Source organism: Coloeus monedula (genome assembly GCF_965178545.1).
Source record: "Coloeus monedula genome assembly, chromosome: 8".
NCBI classification, from domain to species: Eukaryota; Metazoa; Chordata; class Aves; order Passeriformes; family Corvidae; genus Coloeus; species Coloeus monedula.
Window position 1 is genome coordinate 24354290 of NC_138788.1, and position 22399 is coordinate 24376688.

The window sequence follows — 22399 nt, forward strand, 5'->3', positions numbered from 1 at the left end:
AAGGAGAGGGGGGAAACTGGCCAAACATGGGGCTTGTGCTATTTTACTATAGCCCTGCCTAGCACTCTCTGGCTGCCAAGTAACACTGGGTAGTGCTGGAAACCTGCCCACGACTCTTTCACATGGCCTTCATTGCTGAAGGCTGGGGAGAGAGCAGCTCCAGGGGAACCCAGCAGCCCTGGGAGCAGAGATGTGAAGGAGGTGAAGGCATTTCCCACTGCTGTGTGGGCTGCCAGCTTTGCAAAATACCACCAGACATGTCTTGCTGTAGAGACAAGAGCTGTCCTCCCATACCCATGCTCACCATGGCACAGCTTCAGCTACTTTGCCTTGGTTTCTTGCATGCGCTGGGAGAAGCTATCACCTCCAGCACTGATTCTTGTTACCTGGCTACAGATGGGTGCAATGCCATTCCTGCTCCTGAACATGTGCTGCTTTCAGACTGGCTGACAAACAGGGATGTGGTGGGATGAAGCTTAACTAGGAGAAGGTATTAATATGGTTATTGCTATCTCTATATACCTATAGTATTTTTTTTTTCTGGTCATGTCTTCAAAAGGATATTTTTTCAAAAACAAGGGTAAGAGGCAACCATGCAGATGGGGCAGAAGACCAAGAAGGCAAAGAATCAAGGAGAGAAAGGACCACTATGGTGGGGCTGAGGCAGAAGAAAGCTGGATATGGGAAAGTCTGAGGAAGCCCAGCCATGAGCGGGCAAGCCATGTGCCTTGCCCACCAGCCTGTACTGTTCGCATCAGAGGCTATCAACAGCAGCTAGAGCCTATAAACAGGGACTTCCTGGTTTTACCACTGCTCTTCTTGGAAAACTGAGGTAGAAAGACAGCAGCCCAAGCAGTGATGCCATGCACTGGTGCCAGGCAGCACTGATAGAGAATGCTTTGCTGGGCGAAGCAACCCCTGACACAGAAATTAGAGCAATGCAGCACGGACCCACCTCAAGGTTGAAGGGAAAGCAAATGTTTGGCATGGCACTGAGTATCCCGGGCAGCCCATTACTGATGGCCAGAGACGCTCCTTTCTAGCATGGCCTGGGTAGCTCAGAATCACATGCTCCTGTTACCTAAGGGAGCCTTTCTCTTGGCCTGTCCAGCCATGATGGTAAATTTTTCAGCTGTTTGTGCTCATGTTTGGGCTCTGTGTCAGGGTTGTCCTAGTAAATACCTCTGTCAGAGCCACTAGGCTCCTGGAGTCTTAGCCTCATGGGGCAAGGCTGCAAAGCAAGGCTGCCTTTGGCAGCGGGCAGAGAGCAGGGACCATGAGGTGTCTGCTGCCCACTGGGATAAGGGTGCCAGAGAGGTGGAGAGGAACCAGCTTCCCCCATGTCCAGAAACAGTTTGCAACCCTTTGTTAGTAGATAGCAGGACATTTTAATTTGTCTTTACATAGTTAAGGAATCTCTTGCTGCCCAGTGCCCGTCAGAGCTCTTTCTCATGCCCGCTCCCAGAGCAGGGTGGGGTGATACCAGACTTCCAAGCGGAGTTCTCAGTGATGGTCCCTGCTGGGCAGACAACTCCCGCATCACGTCCCACGCTGCTCTGCCCTCCCCCTGCACCGTCCCAGCACGGCGGTTTGGGCAGGCAGCTGTGGGGAGGGCGATGCGGTCCCTGCCTCTGTTTATCCCGGGAGCAAAGGGATCGCCGGGTGAGCCGGGCCGGGCAGAGAGGCCGACTGACCCGCGGAGCCTGCGGTGGTGTCTCTTCTGCTTCCCCACGAGATGGGGCAGGAGAGGAGGCGCGGCGCGGAGCCGGGACCGGGCGCCGGGGAGAAGTGGTTGGGAACTGCCGGCGCCGGGCAGGCACGGGCCGGGCAGGGCTGCGGGAGTGGTGCGGGCAGCGAGGCCGCCCCATCCCCCTCGGCTCTTGCCCCACGAGAGGGCTCGGTGACGGGCAACCCCCCGCCCGCTGGCCCCCTTTCCTCTCCTTTCCCCCGCCCGCCGCTCCCCGTGCGCTTGGCAGCCCCGACGCCCTCCGCAGCCAGTTTTCCAGCCCTGCGCTTCTTCTGCGGTGACAGCCCGTGGCTGCGGGGGCCTGTTTGCTGTCCGGTTAATAAGTGAGCTGGAGCAGGGGGAAACTTCTCCGCCGGTGGAGAGCGGGCTCGCCGGCGGCCGGGCGGCCGGGCGGGGGGAGCATTCCTGCGCCGCGGGGCCCCGGCGCGCCCCGCTCCCGCCGCCCCCCGCCCGCAGGTGCAGGGGGCTGGCACTCGGCAGCTGGAAAGAGCTGGTTGGAGTTTGCACTTTAAGCTCCCGGCTGGGAGCGAGCCGGGGCTGGGAGCTGGTGCGGGCGCCCAGCGCCGCGGGAGGATGGCGCGGTGGCTGTGGCCCCTCGTGGGAGCCCTGCTCCTGCTCGAGGGGGCGGCCGCCCTCAGCTTCCTCCACCATCGCTACGAGGAGCTGGTGCAGGCCCTGTTCCGCGTGCAGAGCCAGTGCCCCTACGTCACCCGCATCTACAGCATCGGCCGCAGCGTCGAGGGCCGGCACCTCTACGTGCTGGAGTTCAGCGACTACCCCGGCATCCACGAGCCCCGTGAGTACGGGGGGATGGGGACAGCGGCTCGGACAGGACGGGCTTCGTTGCCACGCTCCCTGCCACGCGGCAGTGTTGGGGCACTGGGTGGGGGCATGTCCCTTTCCAGGCAAGACTCCTGGCAACGCCCAGGTGCCAGGCAGCGCGGTCTCCGGCACGGACCCCGCAGCCAGCCCAGGGACGCGCACGCCCAGCCCGCACACATGCACCGTGCCATGCACTGTGCCTGCCTGAGCTGCAGCGTGGCCCAGGCGCGTACTTTGGACGGAGCTCTGAGTTTTCCACTCAAGCTGATGCGAGAACGCAGGCGAGTCCATCCCAGCACCCCACCTGCACTACCACCCTCTCCCTGCCAAAACAGTGTTGTTCAGGCAAGGAGAGGCAGCACCCACCCTCTGCCCTGTGCTGCTGGGTAGTGACAGGAGAGAAAGTGTTCGGCCGCTCCTCCCCCAGACGGCAAAGCCAGGAGGACAGCCAGCAGGGACCCCGGCAGAGTGGGCGCTGGGCTTCTACAGCCCTCCCAGCCCCGAAGGCTGTGCAGACCCAGTGACAGGCTGATCTCAGGGATCTCCACCTGCTGCCACGTGGCCCTGTGGAACATTGGCAGCAGTGGCCCCTTGAGCTGCTGCCTGTGCAGCCTGGAGATGCTGCCGAGCCAGACCTTGCAGGCAGCCAGGAGACCCGGGGGTGCTGAGGAGAACAGCTGCCTCTCCAGGCTGGGGGGCTGCACACAAGGCTCCCTCACATCCCTGCCTTGTGTCCCTGAGCTGCAGATAAGGACAGAGCTCTCCCTGCTTTCTGCAGGATCTTTTGCCTTTTCAAATCCTGGCTGATGTGGCTAAACGCAGGGGCTGACACGCGCAGGCAGCCTAGTCACATGGAAAACTGCCAGCAGGGCTGCAGGGGTGAGCAGAACCCGTGCCCCCCCTCAGTGGAGCACCCCCACAAACCCCACAGCACCACCCCATGCCTGGCAGCACTGCACTGGGGGCATACTGTTCCGCTCTTATGGCCCAGAGTATCATTTTCAGGGATGCCAGGAGGTGGGATGGGAGGCTTCCCACCTTGACTGCCTCTGTGACAGCCCTATTCAGCACAGGGAAACCTGCATGGTTCTGAGGGTATGTGGGACACCTCCCCAGTGCATCAAGGGCTGATTCAAAGCATGGAGTGAGCAAAGGGCACTGGCAGTGCACCATCGGATTTTAGACTCGCAGAACCACATGAAAGCAGCTGGAAAGGCTGTAGGAGATGGCTCAGATCTCCCCTGCCCCAGGCTGGCAGCATGGACCTGTGGCCCTGCTTGTAGCATGAACCACTGTCAGGCTGGCACTTTCAGCTTGTAGCACGAAGAATTTGGGAAACTCTGGATTTCCCTGAAGGACATGAGAAGTAACTCTGAAAAGCAAGCTCAAATGGGCTTACATGCAGTAATTAGAGCTTGTGTGGCCATGTACATAAAATTTAGGAGTTTGCATACTGAAAAAGGCTGACAAATCCTGCTGCAGACTCGAACAAAGCAAAGAATCCCTGCTGAAGCCTTATTTTTTTTAAAGGCTGCACAAATGCCCAGGATTTTTCTGTGTTTTTAATAACCGAATTATCTAACTAAATCAGTTCTCATCTCCCTGAAATCTAACAAAATCAAAATATGTTGCCCACCTCCGGTGTCTTTAACTGAGACACAGCAAACAAAAGACATGGAAAAGCAAAATCTTTAGCTAAAATTAGAGGTTTGTTTTTTTTTTTTAATGCAGCAAGGGCACAGGGGCTTTTGCAAGCAGCAGCTCACAATCTGGAATGTGATGCCTTTTACCCCAGGGATCCTGATGGACATCATACCTGGCAGCAGGGCTGCATGCTGCCACTGCGAGTCTGATCCCCTGATCCCTGCTGGTGGCCAGAAAGCTCGCAGCGCAATGGGAGTCTCCAGATCTGGCAAGCCAACATTTGTAACAACCCCCTTTTTTTTCCTGACTCTTTCATGTGACAGTCAGGCTCCCTTTTTAACTGAATTCCCCTGTTGTCTTTCGTTCTACCAATGCTGGCTCCAGCCTGCAATGTGACATTTTATTTTCCCACAAGTAACTGCTTTAAAAGGCCCTCTGGGAAAGTGCAACCTGTCCCTCATGTGTCCTGCCTCTCCTTCAGCAAAGCAGCAAGTCCTGTTCCAGGCACTGTCTGCCTGTGGTCTCCAAGTATGTATTTTGAGACCTTATTTTAGAAAAGTCAGTGGTAAGAGACCTTTTTGGTCATACTGGAGCTGCCTGAGGGACAGTTTGATCCATATTCAGCTCAGCTGCTGAGGGTTTCTCCAGGCTCTTTTCCCTTGAGGGTGTGGAGGGCTTTAACCTTGACCTTGGAGGCAGGTAAAGGGGAAGGAGAGGTGCAGAGCCAGGAATGTGCCATGCTGGTGAGAGGCACTGAGAGCAAATGTAGAAGAGCAGAGCTGGGAGAAAAGGCCTGTCCCCTCCACTGCCACCCACCACAGTGCTGTGAGGCCCTGGAAGCCTGGGGCAATCCTGCCAGTGCTCCCTGGTCCTTTTGTGCCGCCTTTCACCAACCCAAGACCAAACCCCCTGCAAATACTCCTCTTGTGTGCTCCAAAGGCCCAAAGCGACCTGGAGGAGAGTCTGAGCCGCTTCCAGGGTGCTGTGGCAAAATGGAGCAGAGCCCATATGAGAACTGTACCACTATCCCTCCCTGAGGTTTGCATTTTTCAAGGGAAAGGGTCATTCTATACCATTTATTGGGTGTCCCTTGGACTTGGCTGGGGTTCCCTGTGGTAGGAATTTGCTCCTTCCCCCTGTCCCGGCCCTGGCTGATGGTGTCACTCTCTTGCCCTCTCCAGTGGAGCCAGAGTTCAAGTATGTTGGGAACATGCATGGGAACGAGGTGCTGGGCCGTGAGCTGCTGCTGCAGCTCTCTGAGTTCCTGTGCGAGGAGTACCGCCGGGGCAACGAGCGGATCACGCGCCTCATCCATGACACGCGCATCCACATCATGCCCTCCATGAATCCCGACGGGTACGAAGTGGCTGCCAAGCAGGTACCAGGCAGTGATCGCCTCCCCCAGATGGGTAGGGGCAGAAAGCCCTTAAAATCCCTTTGGGATCCTCCTCATTGCAGCTAGGAGGAGGCAGAATCCTTGCTCTTCATGCCCTGCCAAATTTGTCACCTTCAACTGGTGTCGTTGCTTCTCACCTCCCTTCCAAGGGCTCCTGCTGTGCGTCCTGCCACAGGTGACCTTGGCAGCTGATGGAGGAGACTTCCTATACCTGTCTTACCCTCCTTAGAAGTTATTTGTCACAGGAGGGTCACTGCAAATCCCCTGCCCTAGACCAGGAAAGTGACAGTTGAATGCCACTGTCATAAGCAGGCAGGGACATGAGAGATGGGGGAGAAAAAACTAGTAACTGTGCCCATTACTAGTCCTCCCCCCAAATAATAACCCATTTCTTTGTGCTGCTAGAGTTCAGGGAGATATATGTGGCTCTTTCAGCTAAAGCAAATTTCTTATTTGTCTTGTGGCTTACTCTATCACCCTGGAAAATGAAGATATTGTTACTGATTTTCCCTGTCAGTACCAATACTCTTTATTGTCCTGCCAGCAATAACACATGTTGTGACTCAAAGGCACTGAAGTGCTGTTACAGTGGCCAGTCTCTACCTCTCTGACACCCAGCCTGACTGCACCCACCCTGTACTCACCTGTGATACACCTTTGCCCCGCAGGGCCCAGACAGCAATGGGTACTTGACAGGGAGGAACAATGCCAATGGAGTGGACTTGAACCGCAACTTCCCTGACCTCAACACACTCATGTACTACAGCAGGGAAATCAGCGGGCCAAATCACCACATCCCACTGCCTGACAACTGGAAGAGCCAGGTACCAGTCTGGGCTGCCATGAGGGTTACAGCATCCTCTTAGTGTGTCTCAGCACGCAAGAAAATACACTGTCCTTTGGCTTGCATAGTTCTTGTCTCCTTCTCTGAGCCTTCTGCCTGCAGAGCAGTGATGCAGTTCTGGTCCCATATCACAGCTTGCACCTCTGCCAGGAGAGGCTGACATCACAGCTGGCTTGGGGAAGCAGGTTGCAGTGCACAGGGCAGAGGAGGTGGCATATGCTGGCTAATATCTGTGCCTCAAGTTTTGGGGTTGTGCTGGGGGAGCTGCAGCAAGGTATGCACAGGAGGAGCCTGCTTTGTGTATCAGAGCAGTCGGTGGAGAACAAAGGAAGCTGCAAGAGCTGCAGCAGACACTTTGCAGGATAGGGCCTGACACACCACAGCCTGGCATGGAGCAGCAGCTGGCACACAGGTGACTGAGCTCTTCTCCCTGTCTCCTGCTCTCTTCTCCTTACAGGTGGAGCCAGAGACATTGGCTGTGATCCAGTGGATCAGCAGCTACAACTTCGTGCTCTCGGCCAATCTGCACGGTGGAGCAGTGGTGGCAAATTACCCCTATGACAAGTCCCAGGATCAGCGGTTCAGGAGCCACCGGCGCACAGTCAACACACCTACCCCTGATGATAAGTTGTTTCAGAAGGTGAGCACGGCCACGCTGTGTGAGGACATTCCCTGGCAGGGTGCAGAGTGAGAGCTGGATGGGAGCTCTGGTCACTGCGTCATGCAGGAGCTGAGACAAGAAACGTGTTGGAAATAATCATTAGCAGACTACAGCATTTCTGCCAACCACTGGCTCAGGAGACAGGTCAAGGCAGTCCCACCCTGTGAGCCAGTCCCACCACAAGGACAGGCCAGTCTTAACCCTCAGGGTCCCCCTCCTTATCCATGCTGTGCTTAGGTTCCCCATAACCCAAATACCACTGGTATCCTCAATAACAACTTGCTCTTCTAAAGCTGGGAGCTGCACCTAGCTTTGCCAAACCATCTTAGCATGCACAGGGTTTTTTTCCTAGAGAGGTGGCTGGGGGCCTGCTGAGACCAGGCTAAGGGAGGTGGGTGCCCAGCAGGGGCTTGTGGATGGTGAAGAACAAGAACTACAACAAACAGCAACAGCTCCAGGAGCATGAGCAGACATCAGGGAAAGCATCAGTCTGTGTTGTTGATCCTGTAAGTGCTAGCTGAAGCTTGTGGTTTTTCTTCATTATCCCAGAAAACAATGCCTTCAGTCACTGCTTCCATTAGGAAATACCCAGCAGAAGAAAAACGTAAGTCTGCATCAGAACAGTTAATGAGAAAAATAAGTCCAAGCTGGAGTTCAGCCCTCTCTGGAAGCAGAATCTGCAGGGGCTTGTCAGGACCTACTGGGATCATGGCTGCGCTCAGACCCAGATGTAAAGAGGCTGCAGTCTGGGGCGTAGGCTAATGATACCCACATGGCCTCAGGACTCAGAAATGTAGAGAAGTAACTGTTTTCCTGCTGACAGAACGGTATTACACTGGAATCTGAACCATAATACCAGGATATAGAGTTTGCGTTAGAAAATGCAAATGCTAGTCTCTCTTAAACTGTGTCTTACGCAAAGGACTGGCTTTGGATGCAGCAGCCCAGTTTTAGCCCTGCCTTCATGTCTAAAAATAAGCAGTAATCTTAATAAGGGCAACAAACAAATGGTTGCTAGAACCAGAAGTTGCCCAAACTCTTTCCTAATCCAAATTCCCCTGATACATATCTGGTATTTTCCGGGACTGATACCGGTTAGTTTTCTTTGCATATCTTTTCCCCCTTTTAGTGCCATTTGCTGTGTGGGGCATAGGTCCAGTGCCCTCTGCTCCCCCTCTTCTCAGCACAAGCAGGGCAGAAGCCACTTGTGCCATCAACCAGCTTCCAGCTTGCCAGATTACTGCTCTTCCTCCTCCATCTTTATCTGCCTACATCTTGTAGAGGTCCTGGGCACCTCGCGTTGTATTTTGTGGCAGTAAAATGCAGGAACTGTCTCCTGTCCGACTTCCCTCCCATGCTCCTCAGCAAAGGAGGGAGCATGTTTTCTCCAGAGCCAGGCAGGCTCTCCAGCCATGTGGGGCAGGCACAGTGAGCACTGGCTGCTCTCTCTCTAGCTGGCCAAGACCTACTCGTACGCCCACAGCTGGATGCACCGGGGCTGGAACTGCGGGGACTACTTTGCTGATGGCATCACGAATGGGGCATCCTGGTACTCACTCAGCAAAGGTAAGGGCTGGGCAGGTGAGCACCCCCCACAGCAAAAAGATGTGAAGGGGTAGACAAGAAACCTCAGGACAGGATGGTTTGGGGAAGGACTGTGGCAATAGGACTGTGCCCATTACTAGACACCATTCTGGTGTTTGTATGTCAGACCAAGAAATGTCTTGGGAGTACTTGAAATGGCTTGAGAAAGAGCCACAGAAATAGCCAAGAGACCTTCATCCAGTGTGCGGCTAGAAAAAGGAAGCATTAATCTATTAGTGTATTTGAAATTCCTACAGTGTAGTTCCATCAAAACCCAAAACTGTGACCAAAGGGAAGGCAGCTTCTGGTTCCTGAAAAATCTGATTTAAAAAGGCACAATGAGGAATCTGAAAAGTCAGCACATAAGACTAGAAAAAAGATTGAAAAGGAACTGGAAAAGATATATAGGCCCCTGTGGTACCCAGCCTCCCTGGGCTTCTGAAGGCAGGTTGGTGAATAATCCAGCTGAAAGAGAGAGTTGGGCAGCCACAAGGGCCGGGCTGCATGGGTGGAGAAGACTCTAGTTGCACTGTCATGCAGGGAGGAGGCTGTGCAGAGAAGGACAGTGAGGACGGTTCTGGTCAAAGAAAGATGGGCCAGGATCACTGGGACATAGGAATAGGAAGGGAGCCCTGCCCCGGCCGTAGGTTATTCTTCTCTTTCAGGCATGCAGGACTTCAATTACCTCTACACCAACTGCTTTGAAATCACCCTGGAGCTGAGCTGCAACAAGTTTCCCCCTGAGGAGGACCTGGAGCGGCAGTGGATGGCCAACCGGGAAGCCCTTGTTGCTTTCATTGAAGAGGTAAAGGGGCAGTCCTGAGACTTACACCCTTCTCCTGCAGATCCCCATGGGCCCTGGTGGTAGGGCACCAGTAGGTATCAGGGGTGGAAGGGAGTTGGTTATGGGGTGCTCTTCTTGGCGGCTTCCTTTGGGGAAGCTGTTGTGTCCTAGACTGGCTCTGCTGGGGATAACCTGGATCACCAAGGGTACAGGAAAAGGTGGGGGTGTCCCCAGAGCTCTGTCCTGCTCAGCAATACCCTCTTGAGCAAAGGAGGGGCCTTGGCCCATCAGTCTGTCTCCCTCCCCACAGGTTCACCAGGGCATCAAAGGGATGGTGTCAGATGAGAACAACAATGGCATTGCAGGAGCAGTGATTTCTGTCCGAGGAATCAGCCATGACATCACCTCTGGTGGGTTGTCAATCCCCTTACATGCTTGGGTATGCGGGTGAAGGTTAGCAGGCGCAGCTATAATATGTGAGGCCAGCATGGTTTGTTTCCCAAAGACACTAGCTGGGAGAAATACGCCTTATCCTTGTCCTTCACCAGGGAAGGCTTAGGAAAGCCTAAGAACGACAGAGGCAAGAACTGGAATGCAAATTTTATTGTAAAGGACTTCAGAAACTCAGCTCCTATTTTATCTGTGAGGGACAATTGAGGGGATAATCTACTCAAGCCTGTAAGTATCTGCAAAGAGCTGAAACAGAAGACAGCAAAGAACAAAAAGAAAGAATAAGATGAAGGACTGAAAGTTCACACCAGACAAGTCTAGACTGAGAATGAAGTGCCACTTTACTTTATCCAAGTTGTGTTTGTTTCTCCCTTGCTGGCCAGTTTTAACCTCCTTCCATGAACACCCTCCTCCAAGCAGACTGAACATTACAGACTGCCTGCAGAAAATAGTATTACATAGTGCAGCTCTTGAGAGGTCACATTATGGAATCATCAAAGCTCCTCCTGGCTATAGGTTTGTGACTCAGTAACACTAATATTTGGCACTTAATTATGCCAACTTGCATAGGAAAGGGGACTATGGAAGAAATTGCAGAAGAGCTGGCTGCCAAGGGCCCTCTGAAGTCTCCTGTCCAGCCTGGAGCAAGATTGTCCCCAACATTGGCTCTGATCAGCCACTGCTCCCACCAGCCAATTCTTACTGACCCCAAGGATGGATATTTCACAGCCTAACTGCTGTCTTGTGCCAGGGATCTACCACTTTCGTGGTAAAGCTGCGCTCCCAGATCCACCCTGAAGCAATTTGCAATACCCATCGAGTTCCAGAGATGGGATTATACTCAGATTTCCAAAGTGATCCCTAATACGGTGTTACCTCACTGTTGGCCATCTCCTGTCCCTAAGCACACCAGTGCACAGTCTGTCAAAGTGCTCCTGGGGCTTTCTTATCCCTTATCAGGGAACAGCTGAGCTAATGAGCAACGAAAACCTGCTAACCCAAATGTGGCAAAATTGTGTATGGCAGCAATTAGATTGTGTTATGCATAAGGAGTCGGACTGGAGCTGTGATTGTCCTTAGGTCTGCTGTCATCTGACTGGTGAGTGCTCAGCTTTGTGCCTCCCTGCACAGGCACAGCCAATGCTGCTGTACAGTGCCCTTTCATGTGGCTTTTACTTGCAGACTGAGCTCTCCTCCGAGGCACTAACGAGACATCACTTGCAGTGTAACAATGTGAATCCAGCCTTGCGGTAGCCAGTAGATTTGGGAAAAAGAATTCTGGGTTTTGAAGGCTACATATCCTAGAGGAAGTAACTCAGCCAGAACCACTGGAATGTCTTTTGTTTTGCTCCCTGAGCATCCTGAGTGCTTTCTCTTCCTACCTTGTGTTCCAGGTGATATGGGGGACTATTTCCGGCTGCTGCTGCCTGGCACTTACACTGTCACAGCCTCTGCAGAGGGGTACCAGCCCCTGACGGTGACAGCAACAGTGGGCCCAGCTGCACCTTCATTGGTGAGTCAGGCTGCATAGTCACAAGGGTTTCTCAAAATATCTTCACCCCAGGGAGAAAGAAATGCGGTGGGGGATGTCTAGTGAGCCGCAGAGATAGGACATGGGATGTAGAGCATTTCCAGTGGCTATAGGTTATCTGTTCTGGCAGACAAGGCTCCACACAGCTCATAGCGGGGAAACAGAGTGAAGACAATGCCATGTTCCTTTCCTTACTGAGGCCTTGCAGCTGCACTGGGCTGCCATGCCAGCTCCTGTATCCTTCTGCCTCTTGGCCATGGGGAGAGCTCCTGGCTGGCTGAGACTGCCACTCTTTAGCTCTCCCTTCATCCTCTTCACTCTCCAGGATGAGATGATGTGGAGATAGCATCTGTTCCCTGAGGTTCAGTTAGCCCCCCAGCTTTGTGGATTTCAGCACTCTGCTATCATATGCGTTCTGCCTGGGACCAAACATGTTATCAAACTCATAGCAAGAGGCTGAAGTCTGCCTTTCTTTTTGCTGAGAGCACCGAAGACAAATGGGAACTGAGTGCTAGCAAAGAACAGCCAAGCACCTTCAGGAAATGAAGTGCTCCTGACACTGGTGTGTCTCCTACAGTGTCTTTCTGAGGGCTGGCTGGACAACTAGAAATTGGTTGTAAAAACAGTGGGTGGTAATTCCTGCCCCTGCTGTTGCCTTGTGAACATGGTGGAACCATAGATGTAGGCTCCTCAGAGGACCAGCAGAACCCCCCATCTGTGGCATCCTGGCACATCATTTTCTTCACTGTATGTTCACTGGTCAGACTCTGCTGTAAATACACTGTGGTTGTTCTCCCACCCTCCATCCCTTCATCCCACTCTGCCCAGCCTCTGAAGTTCTTCCAGAGCTGCCCTCTTCTCAGGATTAGAAACCTTCTAATTTTCGTACTAAATTTATTTATGGTCAGTTTATGCCTATTTGTTCTTAAGCCAATGTTGTGTTTTAAATAGCTCCTCTTCTTCCCTGGTATTTATTCCCTGGTGTATTTATAGGGAGCTGTCAAGCCCAGTCCTTTGTTTTGCTAGGTTAAGCACCCAGCTCTTTGGGTTTCCTTTTTAGAACAGATTTTCTTTTTACTGTGTTACTGTAGAAGACTGGTTTGTTCCCTGATGGTCTGATTTTTGTGTATCTCCTCTCACAGCAGCTCTCCTGTTCCCATTTCTGCAACACCTCCCATACCCACTGTTCACCCCATCCCTCCCACAAGAAGCCCATACAGCCCCATTCCAGTTTCACCTTTCTGTATGGCCTCCCCATTCCCCATTTAGCTGATGCTGTGTTTTGCACACTCTCTGTCCCCTTCTCCCTCTTGTACCTGCTTGTGTGGCTGTAGCGGATGGAGGTTTCTTTCCTGGATTTTTTTTGCCTGGATCCACTGGAAGCACTGATTGCTGAAAGGCAGATTAAGCTAACAAGATGCAATTGAAAAAGAACTGTCTGTCCTAAACCATCCTGTGTATTAAATATTCACAGAGATGCAAAACAGTTCTATGTCTCTACTCTGTTGAGAAAAGGAGAAGAAAGAACATAGCTCAGTCCCTTGCCTTTCACAGGTCCTCTTCCAAACCACCCTAGGACATCACATTGCCACAGGAGCAACTCTCTGAACTACAAGAAACATAGTTCATTGACAGTACATTTTTCACAGGAGGAAAGAAGTTTACAGCTGCTTTAAGAGCTGAGTTCCCTTAACAATGGTTGAGACCCCTTATTGTTTGACTTGGCCCCAGAGTCAGCTTCTAAGGCAAGCAGCAGAGGCAGGTCCCGCAGACCCCTGAGCCAGCAGAGCACGCACACAGTGCAGTTATCTTTGTTCTTTCTCCAGGTGCATTTCCAGCTCAAACAAGAAGTGGTGAGGAAGCCTACGGAGCGTAAAGCCTCAGGCACACGTATGAACAACAAAGCCCTGCAGAAGAAGGTTGTGCCAAGAGCCACCCGCCAGGGGACCCAAAGATGAGGACAACTCATTTGGCTGAGAGCTGGGGAAGCCGTTTACATGAGGCCTGGCTGACGACTCCAGCCAGTGAACTTTCCAACAGTCCAGCATGAAACTAGCCCAAATTATTAGGTTATTAAACAAAGAAGTATTTAATCCCTGAACAAACTGTGAAGTCATTCACAATAGAATGTGCCTGGGCTACAGTCGCCTGGGCAGTGTGTCTGTGTGTGCTGAGTTCTTCTCCTGCACTTGCTCCATCTCAGAGAGCTCTGCTCCCTTTACTCCTGAACTGTTGCTACAGACCACATGAAATGCCATTGGTGCATACCAGGGATAATGAATCCAAGCCTTGGTGTATGCTGCACTCACAAACTGGGCACATGAACATTAGTTCTCTGGGTGCAAGTGCCATGCTTCTCCCTCAGGTAAGGACACTTGCTGCCTGCAGGCCCCAAAGTTAGGGGAAGGTCAGTTTTAAAGCAGGCAGTGATGTGAGCAGCTCTGACCACATGCAGTACAGCTACTGCTGACTGGCAGCTCTAGGAGGTGATGGTTCAAGGTCATCTCCTGATGCTGATGTGCAGATGGGACTTTCTAGTAGCTGGTTTGAATTATTTGTAGTCAGAGAGGCTGAAATTATACATGCTGGCAAAAGCCAAGTATCATCCTGTCTCCTTATGTCTTCAGACCCAAACCAGATGGCTTGCTGAGGGATCTGCTCTGTCCAACCCAAACTATTATTCTGAACACAGAAGCAACTAGGTGAGGTCTGACAGCTGGTCATGAGTAGAAGTCCAAGCTAGGTTATTTGGATGTTCCTTTGACACAAATACCCTGAACCTTGGTCCCATCAATATGCAATAGGGAAGCATGGATGCTTGCTGCCAGCAGTGTGCTGTGCAGGTACAGCATAAGCCATGTGAGTTGTAATTGGGTTAGGAGAGAAAGGATCCATAGTTCAGTGAGGTGGGCTACTACAGGCTGAGGCTTAAAATGCTGCTTAGGCCATGTGGGCAGGTTTTGAGTGGAAGACAGAGTAGAAACAAAGCTGGTTATTTCCATGGTAAAAATAACTTAAGCAGGCAAAACCTTTCTAGCATTCTTCATTGAAAATAAATAACTCCAGAGAGGTAAACAGTACCACCTATGTGCCCCAGCAATTTCTTTTTTCTGTGGCTGGTTATCCCAATCTCCGCCATATAGCCATTGGTTACACGGTTTGTCTCCCTATCTAAAGCCTGTCCAAAAAGTGTCCCCCAAACATTCCTTTGATTTTCCTTTTTGCAAACATCTTTTCATTTCTTGTGAGCAACCTGTATCACCCTACTGCAGAAGCAATATTCTGCACTTCACCCCTCACCGTCACCTCCTCCTCTGTCTCTGCTACAAGATGCTGGTGGCATTTTCAGCATTAGTAGCACACACACACTCTTGTAGCTCTGCCTGCTAACAGAAGCTCTTTCTCTGTCATGCCTTTTCTTGTAAAGGCAGAGGAAGCTGTCCCTTGCAGGTTAATTATACAGGCTGTTGCAAAAAAGTGCCCAGAATGGTAATGCACTCAACTGTGGCTATGAGTGATTTTGGTCTGCAGAGACCAGTGTGGGCTGGAGACACTGGCCAGTTCAGCAGTCACAGCCAAAGCTGAATTCCAATCCTTTAAATTTTTTTAAATTTTTAATTTTTTTTCTGTGGCAGAAGGAAATGAAAAAGGATGGCGAGGCTGAGATACTCAAACTTCTATGTGGTTTAACACCTCTTCCACTGGGCAAGCCCAGAAGCATCACTGCAGATGCTGGACCCTCCTGTTTGAAGCCACACATCAGTGCACATTCACCCAAGGGATTTCGTGGTTGACATGCAGGACGAGGGAGGACACCCTGCATCCCACGGCCTGGCCCCATGCAGCACTTAGAAGGGTCTGCTGTCACCAAGTGTCTGCCCCGTGTGCAGGAAAACATTGCTGCCCCCAATTATAGCACTCTGCTGGCTGAGCTGACCGCTGACCTCTGAGGGTGTGTATGAAGCTGAGAGCAAGGAAAGTGCTCCCAAGGAGCAGCCTTCAGCTGGCTGATTCAGCTGGGTGGGCCCTGCACAGGGTGATGCTGAGCCCGCACAGAGCTGCCCATGCCACCTTCATCCCAGCAGTGTCACAGGTTGTCTTGCTGGGCCTGCTGGCTGCAGGGTGCTCTCATGTTGCCCTCTTGTGGTCCTGGAAAATGTGAGACCGTCTCAATTCCATTTACTTTCCAAGGCAGAGTCAGAGGAGGGAGATTCCTTCCCTAGAACAGTTCAACCAGTCCGGGAGGCCACATCACTTACTCTCGCAGGCTGCTGTGGGGTTGGCAGTGCAGCAAAAAAATTGGAGCCTCAGTTGCATGCGTTTTCCCCTACAAGAGGGTTCCTGCAAGGTAACACCCTCTGGAGGTCTCTGTCTGGACTGGGATTTGTCCAGCTCATTCTCCTCCCAGCTCTGAATATTTTTGTGTTGAACAATTTGGTAAAGCTCCACTTGGCCGTGGCTGAGGTCTCCACGTGAAAACATGGTTACAAAATGTTTCTGAGGCAGGACTTTTAAGCACGCCCCTCAAAGGCTTGCCGTGAACTTCGCCCGCAGTGTTGCAAGAACCGTGGGCTGAAAAGGGCACAACCTTTGGATGTAACATCTGCGGGATAGGGATTTCTTATGCTTTTGAGGTTTCAGTCAAGGCAAAAACAACTGACAGGTTTGTGTCAGAAAACACAGCAAACAGTCAATCCTCCCCATCTTCTCTGGGCCACTCATGATTTTGCAAGACCTCTTCCCCACCGTATGTCCTTCTTACAAGCTGAAGAGTCCCAGCCTACAGCTTTTCACTGTACAGTCTGTTCCCATGTCTCTGAGCATCCTTACCGCCTGCCTCCAAACCTTCTTCCATTCCCTATTACCCTTTCTGAGATGAGAGAATCAGAACAGTATGCAGACCCTGGAAAAACATTTAAACAAACTGAAGCCAGGCCCAGTAAAATGAACCAAAATTCTTATAAGTAAAACTGTGAGAATCTCGGGAGAACCAGGAGGGTGGACAGAACTCTGCATGCAATGCCTTCTCATTTCTGTACCTGGCATGGAGGAGGCAGAAAAGGGGGAAATACAAATAAGTGAACTCAAAGAAGAGTGAAGCAGCTTTGATGGAGATGTCAGCAGAGGAGAGTTGGTCATGGAAGTGACCTGAAAGGCTGAAGGAGGGATTGGGATGATGAAAAACGTTCAAAACCTTCTTGGCAGGCAAGAACAACAGAAATTTTGGGTGAGAGGACATCTAGAGCCCTGTGGCAGGGGCTGGTGTCCATTCCTCAGCACCAGTAAAGCGTCTACAAGCATCCATACCTGCAGGGAATAGTTCCCTGTGCAGCTTCAGGCCCCCTGCCCACGGCATCGTGCCATGGCAGCAGTGTGGGTCCCCACCTCAGGAGAACAGACGGGAATCAGCACCCAGCCTGTGCACGTACCAACACGACTCTGAGAGCGTGCATGCGATGCGTTCCGCACATCCGCTCCCGGCTGGTGGCAAGTCAAGCTGAGATCTGTGTGGTTGCTATGGAGAAGTGTAGCTAAATGCACAAACAAGTGCCAAACAGTGATAACTGCTCAGGGGGACTTAGAGACTCCAGGCTTTACAACGTGTTGCTGAGGGATGGTATCCCCTGGGGCATGGAGGCTTTTTTTAGCCTGCCAGGAAATCCAGTGCGGGATCGACTGTACTTGGTATGCCAGAAACTCTTGTGATGCACAAACTGGCCCTCTCTGTCATGGATTTCTCCCGAGCTATTTGTTTTTCTCCATCTTGATGCTTTGGCATGATCATACAATGTATCTAAGCAGCCAAGGAGGCTGCTAGCGGCAAAGCCGAGACTGCACCAGATGAACAGTGCAGACCCACTCGTCAGCTGCTGCCAAAGCTGAAGCCGGCAAGGCAGCGAGATTCCCATAAGGCAGCAGCGTGAAAGGGGAGCCCCGGCAGTGTCTGCGAGGCGGCAGCGCTCTGTGGGGAAGTCGAAGAGGGTTTGCACAGGCAGCTGCCTGCCGTGCTCCGCGCCGGGCTCGCGGGTGCTCTGCCGGCAGCTTGGGCCGGTGCATGGCGCACGGGTGCCGTGTCCAGCCCGGAGGCTACGGGGCACTGTGTCCCGCGGTGGCGCGTCCCCGTGGGCCGCCGGGGGAAATGCCTCGCAGCCTGCCGAGCGCTGCTGAACAGGGCGATGTCCCCACGTCACCCGGGGGCCCCGGGCTCCCCAGGCTGAGGGCCAGCCCCGCGGAGCAGCTCCGCCTTCCCAGCGGCACCACGCCGGGCCGGGCCGGGCGGAGGCAGCAGGGCGGCGGGGCGGGCGCTGGGGGCCGGGCCGGCCGGGACCCGGGCGGCGCTGGGCGGCCACGGGCGGGCGGAGGCGGGAACGAGACCCCCAGGGCCGGAGCGGCCGCGGCGCCCGGAGCGGGCCGGGAGAAGGTAGGGACCCGCCGGAGCGGCCGGGGGGAGCAGGGCGTTCCCCGCCCGCCGCCGCCCGGTCTGGCCGCTGCCCCGCCGGCCTCCCCCTGCCCCGCGGCCGCCCCGGCCTGCGCCTCCGCCGGGCCCCGGCGCGGCCCGGCCCCCGCCCCGCCGGCGCCTCCCGCACTCCGCACCGGCCCCCGCTCGGCTGGGCGTGGGGGCTGCCGTGTGCCGGGGGCTGCCCTGGGCCGCGCTGGCCGGCGGCGGGGGCCCCAGGCTGGGGTGCTGCTGGCTCGGGTGGGCGCGCTCCCCTCGTGCCAGCCGCGCCAAGGCTGCGTGTGGCCCTCCAGCCCTGCGTGCCCGGCTGGGTGCGCGCTGTGTCCCATCCCACAGCACCCACGCTGCCCGGGGAGCACTTGGGTCACCTGGGCAGCGGGGAGCAGCTGTGCGACACAGCGGGAGCCGCCCGTCTGCTCCCCTCATTGCATGTTGGGATTGTGGTCTCTTAAGCCATGTTTGTGCAGGCAGTGGTAAGTCTGGTGGTCACCTCCAGGCAGGCAGGCAGCTGATGGGAGCTGGTGTTGCCTGGACAGCTTGTTGCAGGGGAGCACCTGGCCCTGAAGAAGCAATGTGAGCGTCCCACAGTGGTTTCGCACCCGGAGTCTGTAGTTGTTGCACCCATGAGGGTAGCTCAAGTGGTTGTACACAGAGGGCAGAAGCTCCAGGCTACAGCACTGTGCCTTTCCTTGGTGCTCTTCCGAGGGCATTCACTCTGTTCAAGGCAGCCTGAGAAGAGAAATTTACAAGAATTCCGTGTTTGTTTTCACTCCAGTAAACGAAAATCCCTCTTGCAACACGGGCAGCCTGGCCCCGTTGCCTTGTACTTTTAACAGAGATGAACTGGAAGTGTCTCCTCCAGTGGCCGTGCTAGGGGATGAAGTCTTGGATTACCCTCAGCACAGTGTGAGAGGCAGCTGCTGCTCCTCTGCTGTCCCTTTTGCTGATCCTAAGTGGTACCTCAGCTGATCCTGTCCTTGATGCAATTTTGCCTTTGGGTTCAGTCATCTCTGCTGCTGGTCCTGGTGTTTGAAATTGTCCCCCCACTTCTGACCTTTCATCTCTCATTCTTCTTGCCGTAGTACCTAGGAAGCCTCTGGTTGTGTCATAAGCATTAACATCTGCTTTGAGGTTTGTCATGATTCCTTTCAGTTTCTTCTTTAAAGGCTCTCTTTCCCCTTGTCTCTGCCATCCTCGCCTTTGCTTCCATTGAGATTTTACCTCTTCGTCTGAAAGAGTTCATAGATAGAGAGTTTTCAGTTTTGCAGATGCATTGCCAAATACAGCCTCTGTACCGTGCTACAAGACGTCACCATCATCCCCCTCATCTTGACTCACTCTGGCTGCGAGTCGTGCTGGGCAGTGTCTAAATGTGTCCTGCTTGTGTGTGAGGCCTCCATAGCGCCGGTAGTACCCACGTCTCTGAGCTGGCCTCCGCTTTCTGTTCGTGAGATCCTCTGTTCTGTCAGGGCCAAAGGTTTCAGTTTTCTCTCCAGCTGCTCTGCTTAGAATTAGCAGTGACATTAAAAACTAGTATGAACATACAACAGTTTTAAAGAGCTGTTGATACGGGATGGGAGGAGCTGAGCAGTAGGGGCAGAGAGGAAAGGAGTGATTCTCAGAGCTTTACACCTCTGCTAGTGTCATGGGAGCCATGGCTGTGTAACCTCTTGGGGTTCTGAGTGCAGCTGAGGTGTCCCTGCAGTGGGTGACATCAGATGGACTTTGTGACAGTAGTGATGTGAGCTTAGGTGGGACAGCCTGAGCTGTGCTTACCTTAGCACTTCACTGCCTTAACTGATGATTTCCCCTCAACCTCCAGCAAAAGTATATTTCTAATCACGTTGCTCAACCCCACTTCTGAGTGACACAGCTTTTATTTTGTCTTATTTTTAGAACCTTTCTGTTGGGAAATAAAATTTATTGCTTCCTTCTCAGGAGCACCTAGGGACTCTGAAAGGAAGAGGTCCAGGTAGCAGCAGAACCCCCGCTGGGGATTGAGGTTCTTTGGAAATGGTGGAAAGCAAAGAACAGTTTCCAAGTCAAACTCAAGTAATTTCCAGATTTCTGGATTTCCCACCCAGCAACCAAAGCATCATAATAGGCTTCTGTCCAAAAGTTATTTTGAAGAATATTGTTTAGGGTGCAAAATCAAGTGCTACAGTGTTAAGGAATGAGCCCCAGTTCAACTTGTTTTGGATATGTACTCAAGGTGTAATGACTAATTTTGTAATTGTATGCCACTTACCACCAGTAGCCCAGCCACAGGTACTGCACAGTAGTGGTGGTCTTCTCTTGGGGTTTTTTCTGTTCCTTATTCTAAGTTGTATTGTTTTAGCCTGTCTGCAAAACTGGCAAGAGACACAACCGTGCACCTTGGGGTGGGAGAAGACAGGACTTTGTAACACAGTCTGTAAGGTGAAAGCTGCTACAGCATACAGAATTTGGGAAACTCTTGTCTCTCAAGCTGATGTTCTGGCCTTTGTATGCTTGAGTCCCCACTGCCAGGGATTAAATATCCATCAGACGTCTTGCTCACATGTTGTGGCAAAGTGTTCTGCTTTGCATTAAAAATTGATGCTGTGCTCTAGTTTCCAGATGACTTTTGTTTGCTTGCTGTCTGTCTCAGCATGAGCTCCTCTTGCTTCCTTGCCATGCCACTCTTAACCCACACAAACACCACCAGCCTGCCCTCAGCCACGTCCTGCAACAGAGCAGGTGAGAACACTGACAGCCAGAGCCCAGCAGGAGAGAAACAGTGGTTTGAATGACTTGTTTGGTACATGGTAGAGCTCCTGTGCCACACAGGAGGCCGGAGCTTGCTTAAGCAGCCCTTTACTTGGTAGTCCTGGTTCTTGAGGGGTTGGTGATCCAACCTCAAATGTATTCATATCAATGATTTTTGATAAATCAGGTCACATACAAAAGCTAAAGAGAAGCTATTTCTTTTTAAAGGGAGGAGATTCCTCTTCCTCCTGGGAGCCATGTGGCATTAGGAGGTGGAGTGCAGAAGAGCTCTCATGTTTCCCACTGTGTGAAGCTGAGCAGGGGGACTTTTTGGGATCTGCTGAGACAAGCAACATGTCCTAACAAGAAGCTGCAGTGATCAGCGTTTCCCTGGTGGGAGAAGGCTCCTCTCCTCAGCACCATTAGTTGCGGGTTTGCCCTGCTTGCTGCACAGTCCATTCTGTTGGGATTCATAGGATCAGCTCTGCATTTGCTGGAGCCACAGTCCCTGCATTGGCACCATCTCCAGCTGGGGCCCAGGCAGCCTGGCTCAATGGGGTATTGTTTATTCCAACCAGGAATGTGCAGGCGAGCAGGGACCTCGGGGAGCTTTACACAGCAACATGTTCTGCTCTGAACAGGGAGAGTGACTGCGGGTGGCCACAGCTCTGAAGGCTGGTGGGAGCGGTCAGGGTGTGCTGGTGTGTGGGTAACATCCTACCCTAGAAATGTGCATGAGGACTGTGCAGGCTGTGCAGATGCATTGGGGTATGGAGGAGGGCTGTCCAGATTTGGAGAACACGGGAAGGAACAGAGGAAAAAGGTAGAAATATCTTAGTATGTAGTTAGTAAGCTTCTGTTCTTGACACAATGGTGTGAGAAGCCAAGCATTAACTCCTGGTTCCTCCCACTGTGTGCTGGATACTGTTCCTGCAGCCTAGAGTGCAGCAAGTGCTGCAGCAGCTCTCCTGTCAAAGCCAGTCCCAGCAGCTGGAGGGTGCACTGAACTGAGGGGTGTCTCTGTCACTGGGGGTGGATTGTGTTTTCAGTGAACAGACATTGAGCTATAATGAGTAGAAGGAGGTATGAAAAGACCTAGGTGAAATGCAAGGTGTTTTTCAGTTTTTAAAAAGATCACTGACAGTATTTGTTTAATATTTTTAATACTAATTTCTCCAATAATTTTGTGTCAGGCTTGTCTTTTGTACGTGTCTGGGAGTATGACCGTTCCTCGTCTACTGTTCATGCAGGTTCTGAGATTTTTATAGAGATTGAGACATCTGGACAAGAATCCACTTGTCCCTCTTGTGCAAATCCTGCGTGCCTGTGGAAGCCCACATGGCATGTTTTGGTCTGTTTGGTGAAATGTTCATTTTTCAGTTACAGTACTGTCATACTGTCCATAGTCAGTTCTAACAGTGCTGCTTCATGAGTGAGAAGCTGGAATGTATTATTTAGTGGGGAAACAAGTGGCAATAGCACCTGTTAAGTTTGGTCTCCTTGCTGCTTAATTTGTGGCATCCATCCATCACTGTTTTTTATCCCATGGTCTTAGCAGTGCTTTGGGATAGGAGTGGATTAGCTGCCCTCAAACCCTTTGGGTCTCTCTTTTTACTGGAGCTGTTAATACTTCTTGTAATCAGTCTAAATGGTCTCTTCACATTGCTGCCTTATCTCTTAAGTGCTTAAAATCGTTGCTTCAGCATCTTTAGTAGTCCTGCCTTCATCTAAGTGAGGGTACTTTTAGCAAGT

At 52.4% G+C, this 22399-nt stretch overlaps 2 protein-coding genes across 3 annotated transcripts in view; both read left to right on the top strand.

Annotated features, from left to right (window-relative positions):
• Window positions 1-2320: 2320 nt before the first annotated feature.
• On the top strand, window positions 2321-13421 carry CPN1 (carboxypeptidase N subunit 1; the record flags this gene model as incomplete). The annotated part of the gene is made up of 9 exons (XM_082285651.1): window positions 2321-2543; window positions 5395-5591; window positions 6278-6433; window positions 6911-7093; window positions 8569-8680; window positions 9364-9503; window positions 9793-9892; window positions 11327-11445; window positions 13290-13421. The coding sequence occupies 9 exons, from the start codon at window positions 2321-2323 to the stop codon at window positions 13419-13421; spliced, it is 1362 nt and encodes a 453-aa protein (XP_082141777.1).
• Window positions 13422-17794: 4373 nt separating this feature from the next.
• The window catches only part of DNMBP (dynamin binding protein), a 33991-nt gene continuing 29386 nt past the window's right edge, over window positions 17795-22399 (top strand). Inside the window, exon 1 of one of the 2 annotated variants that reach the window (XM_082286655.1) lies at window positions 17795-17884. The gene's annotated coding sequence lies outside the window, so the exon portion shown is untranslated. The remainder of the gene's footprint in view (window positions 17885-22399) is intronic. The other variant, XM_082286654.1, reaches the window with a different exon arrangement.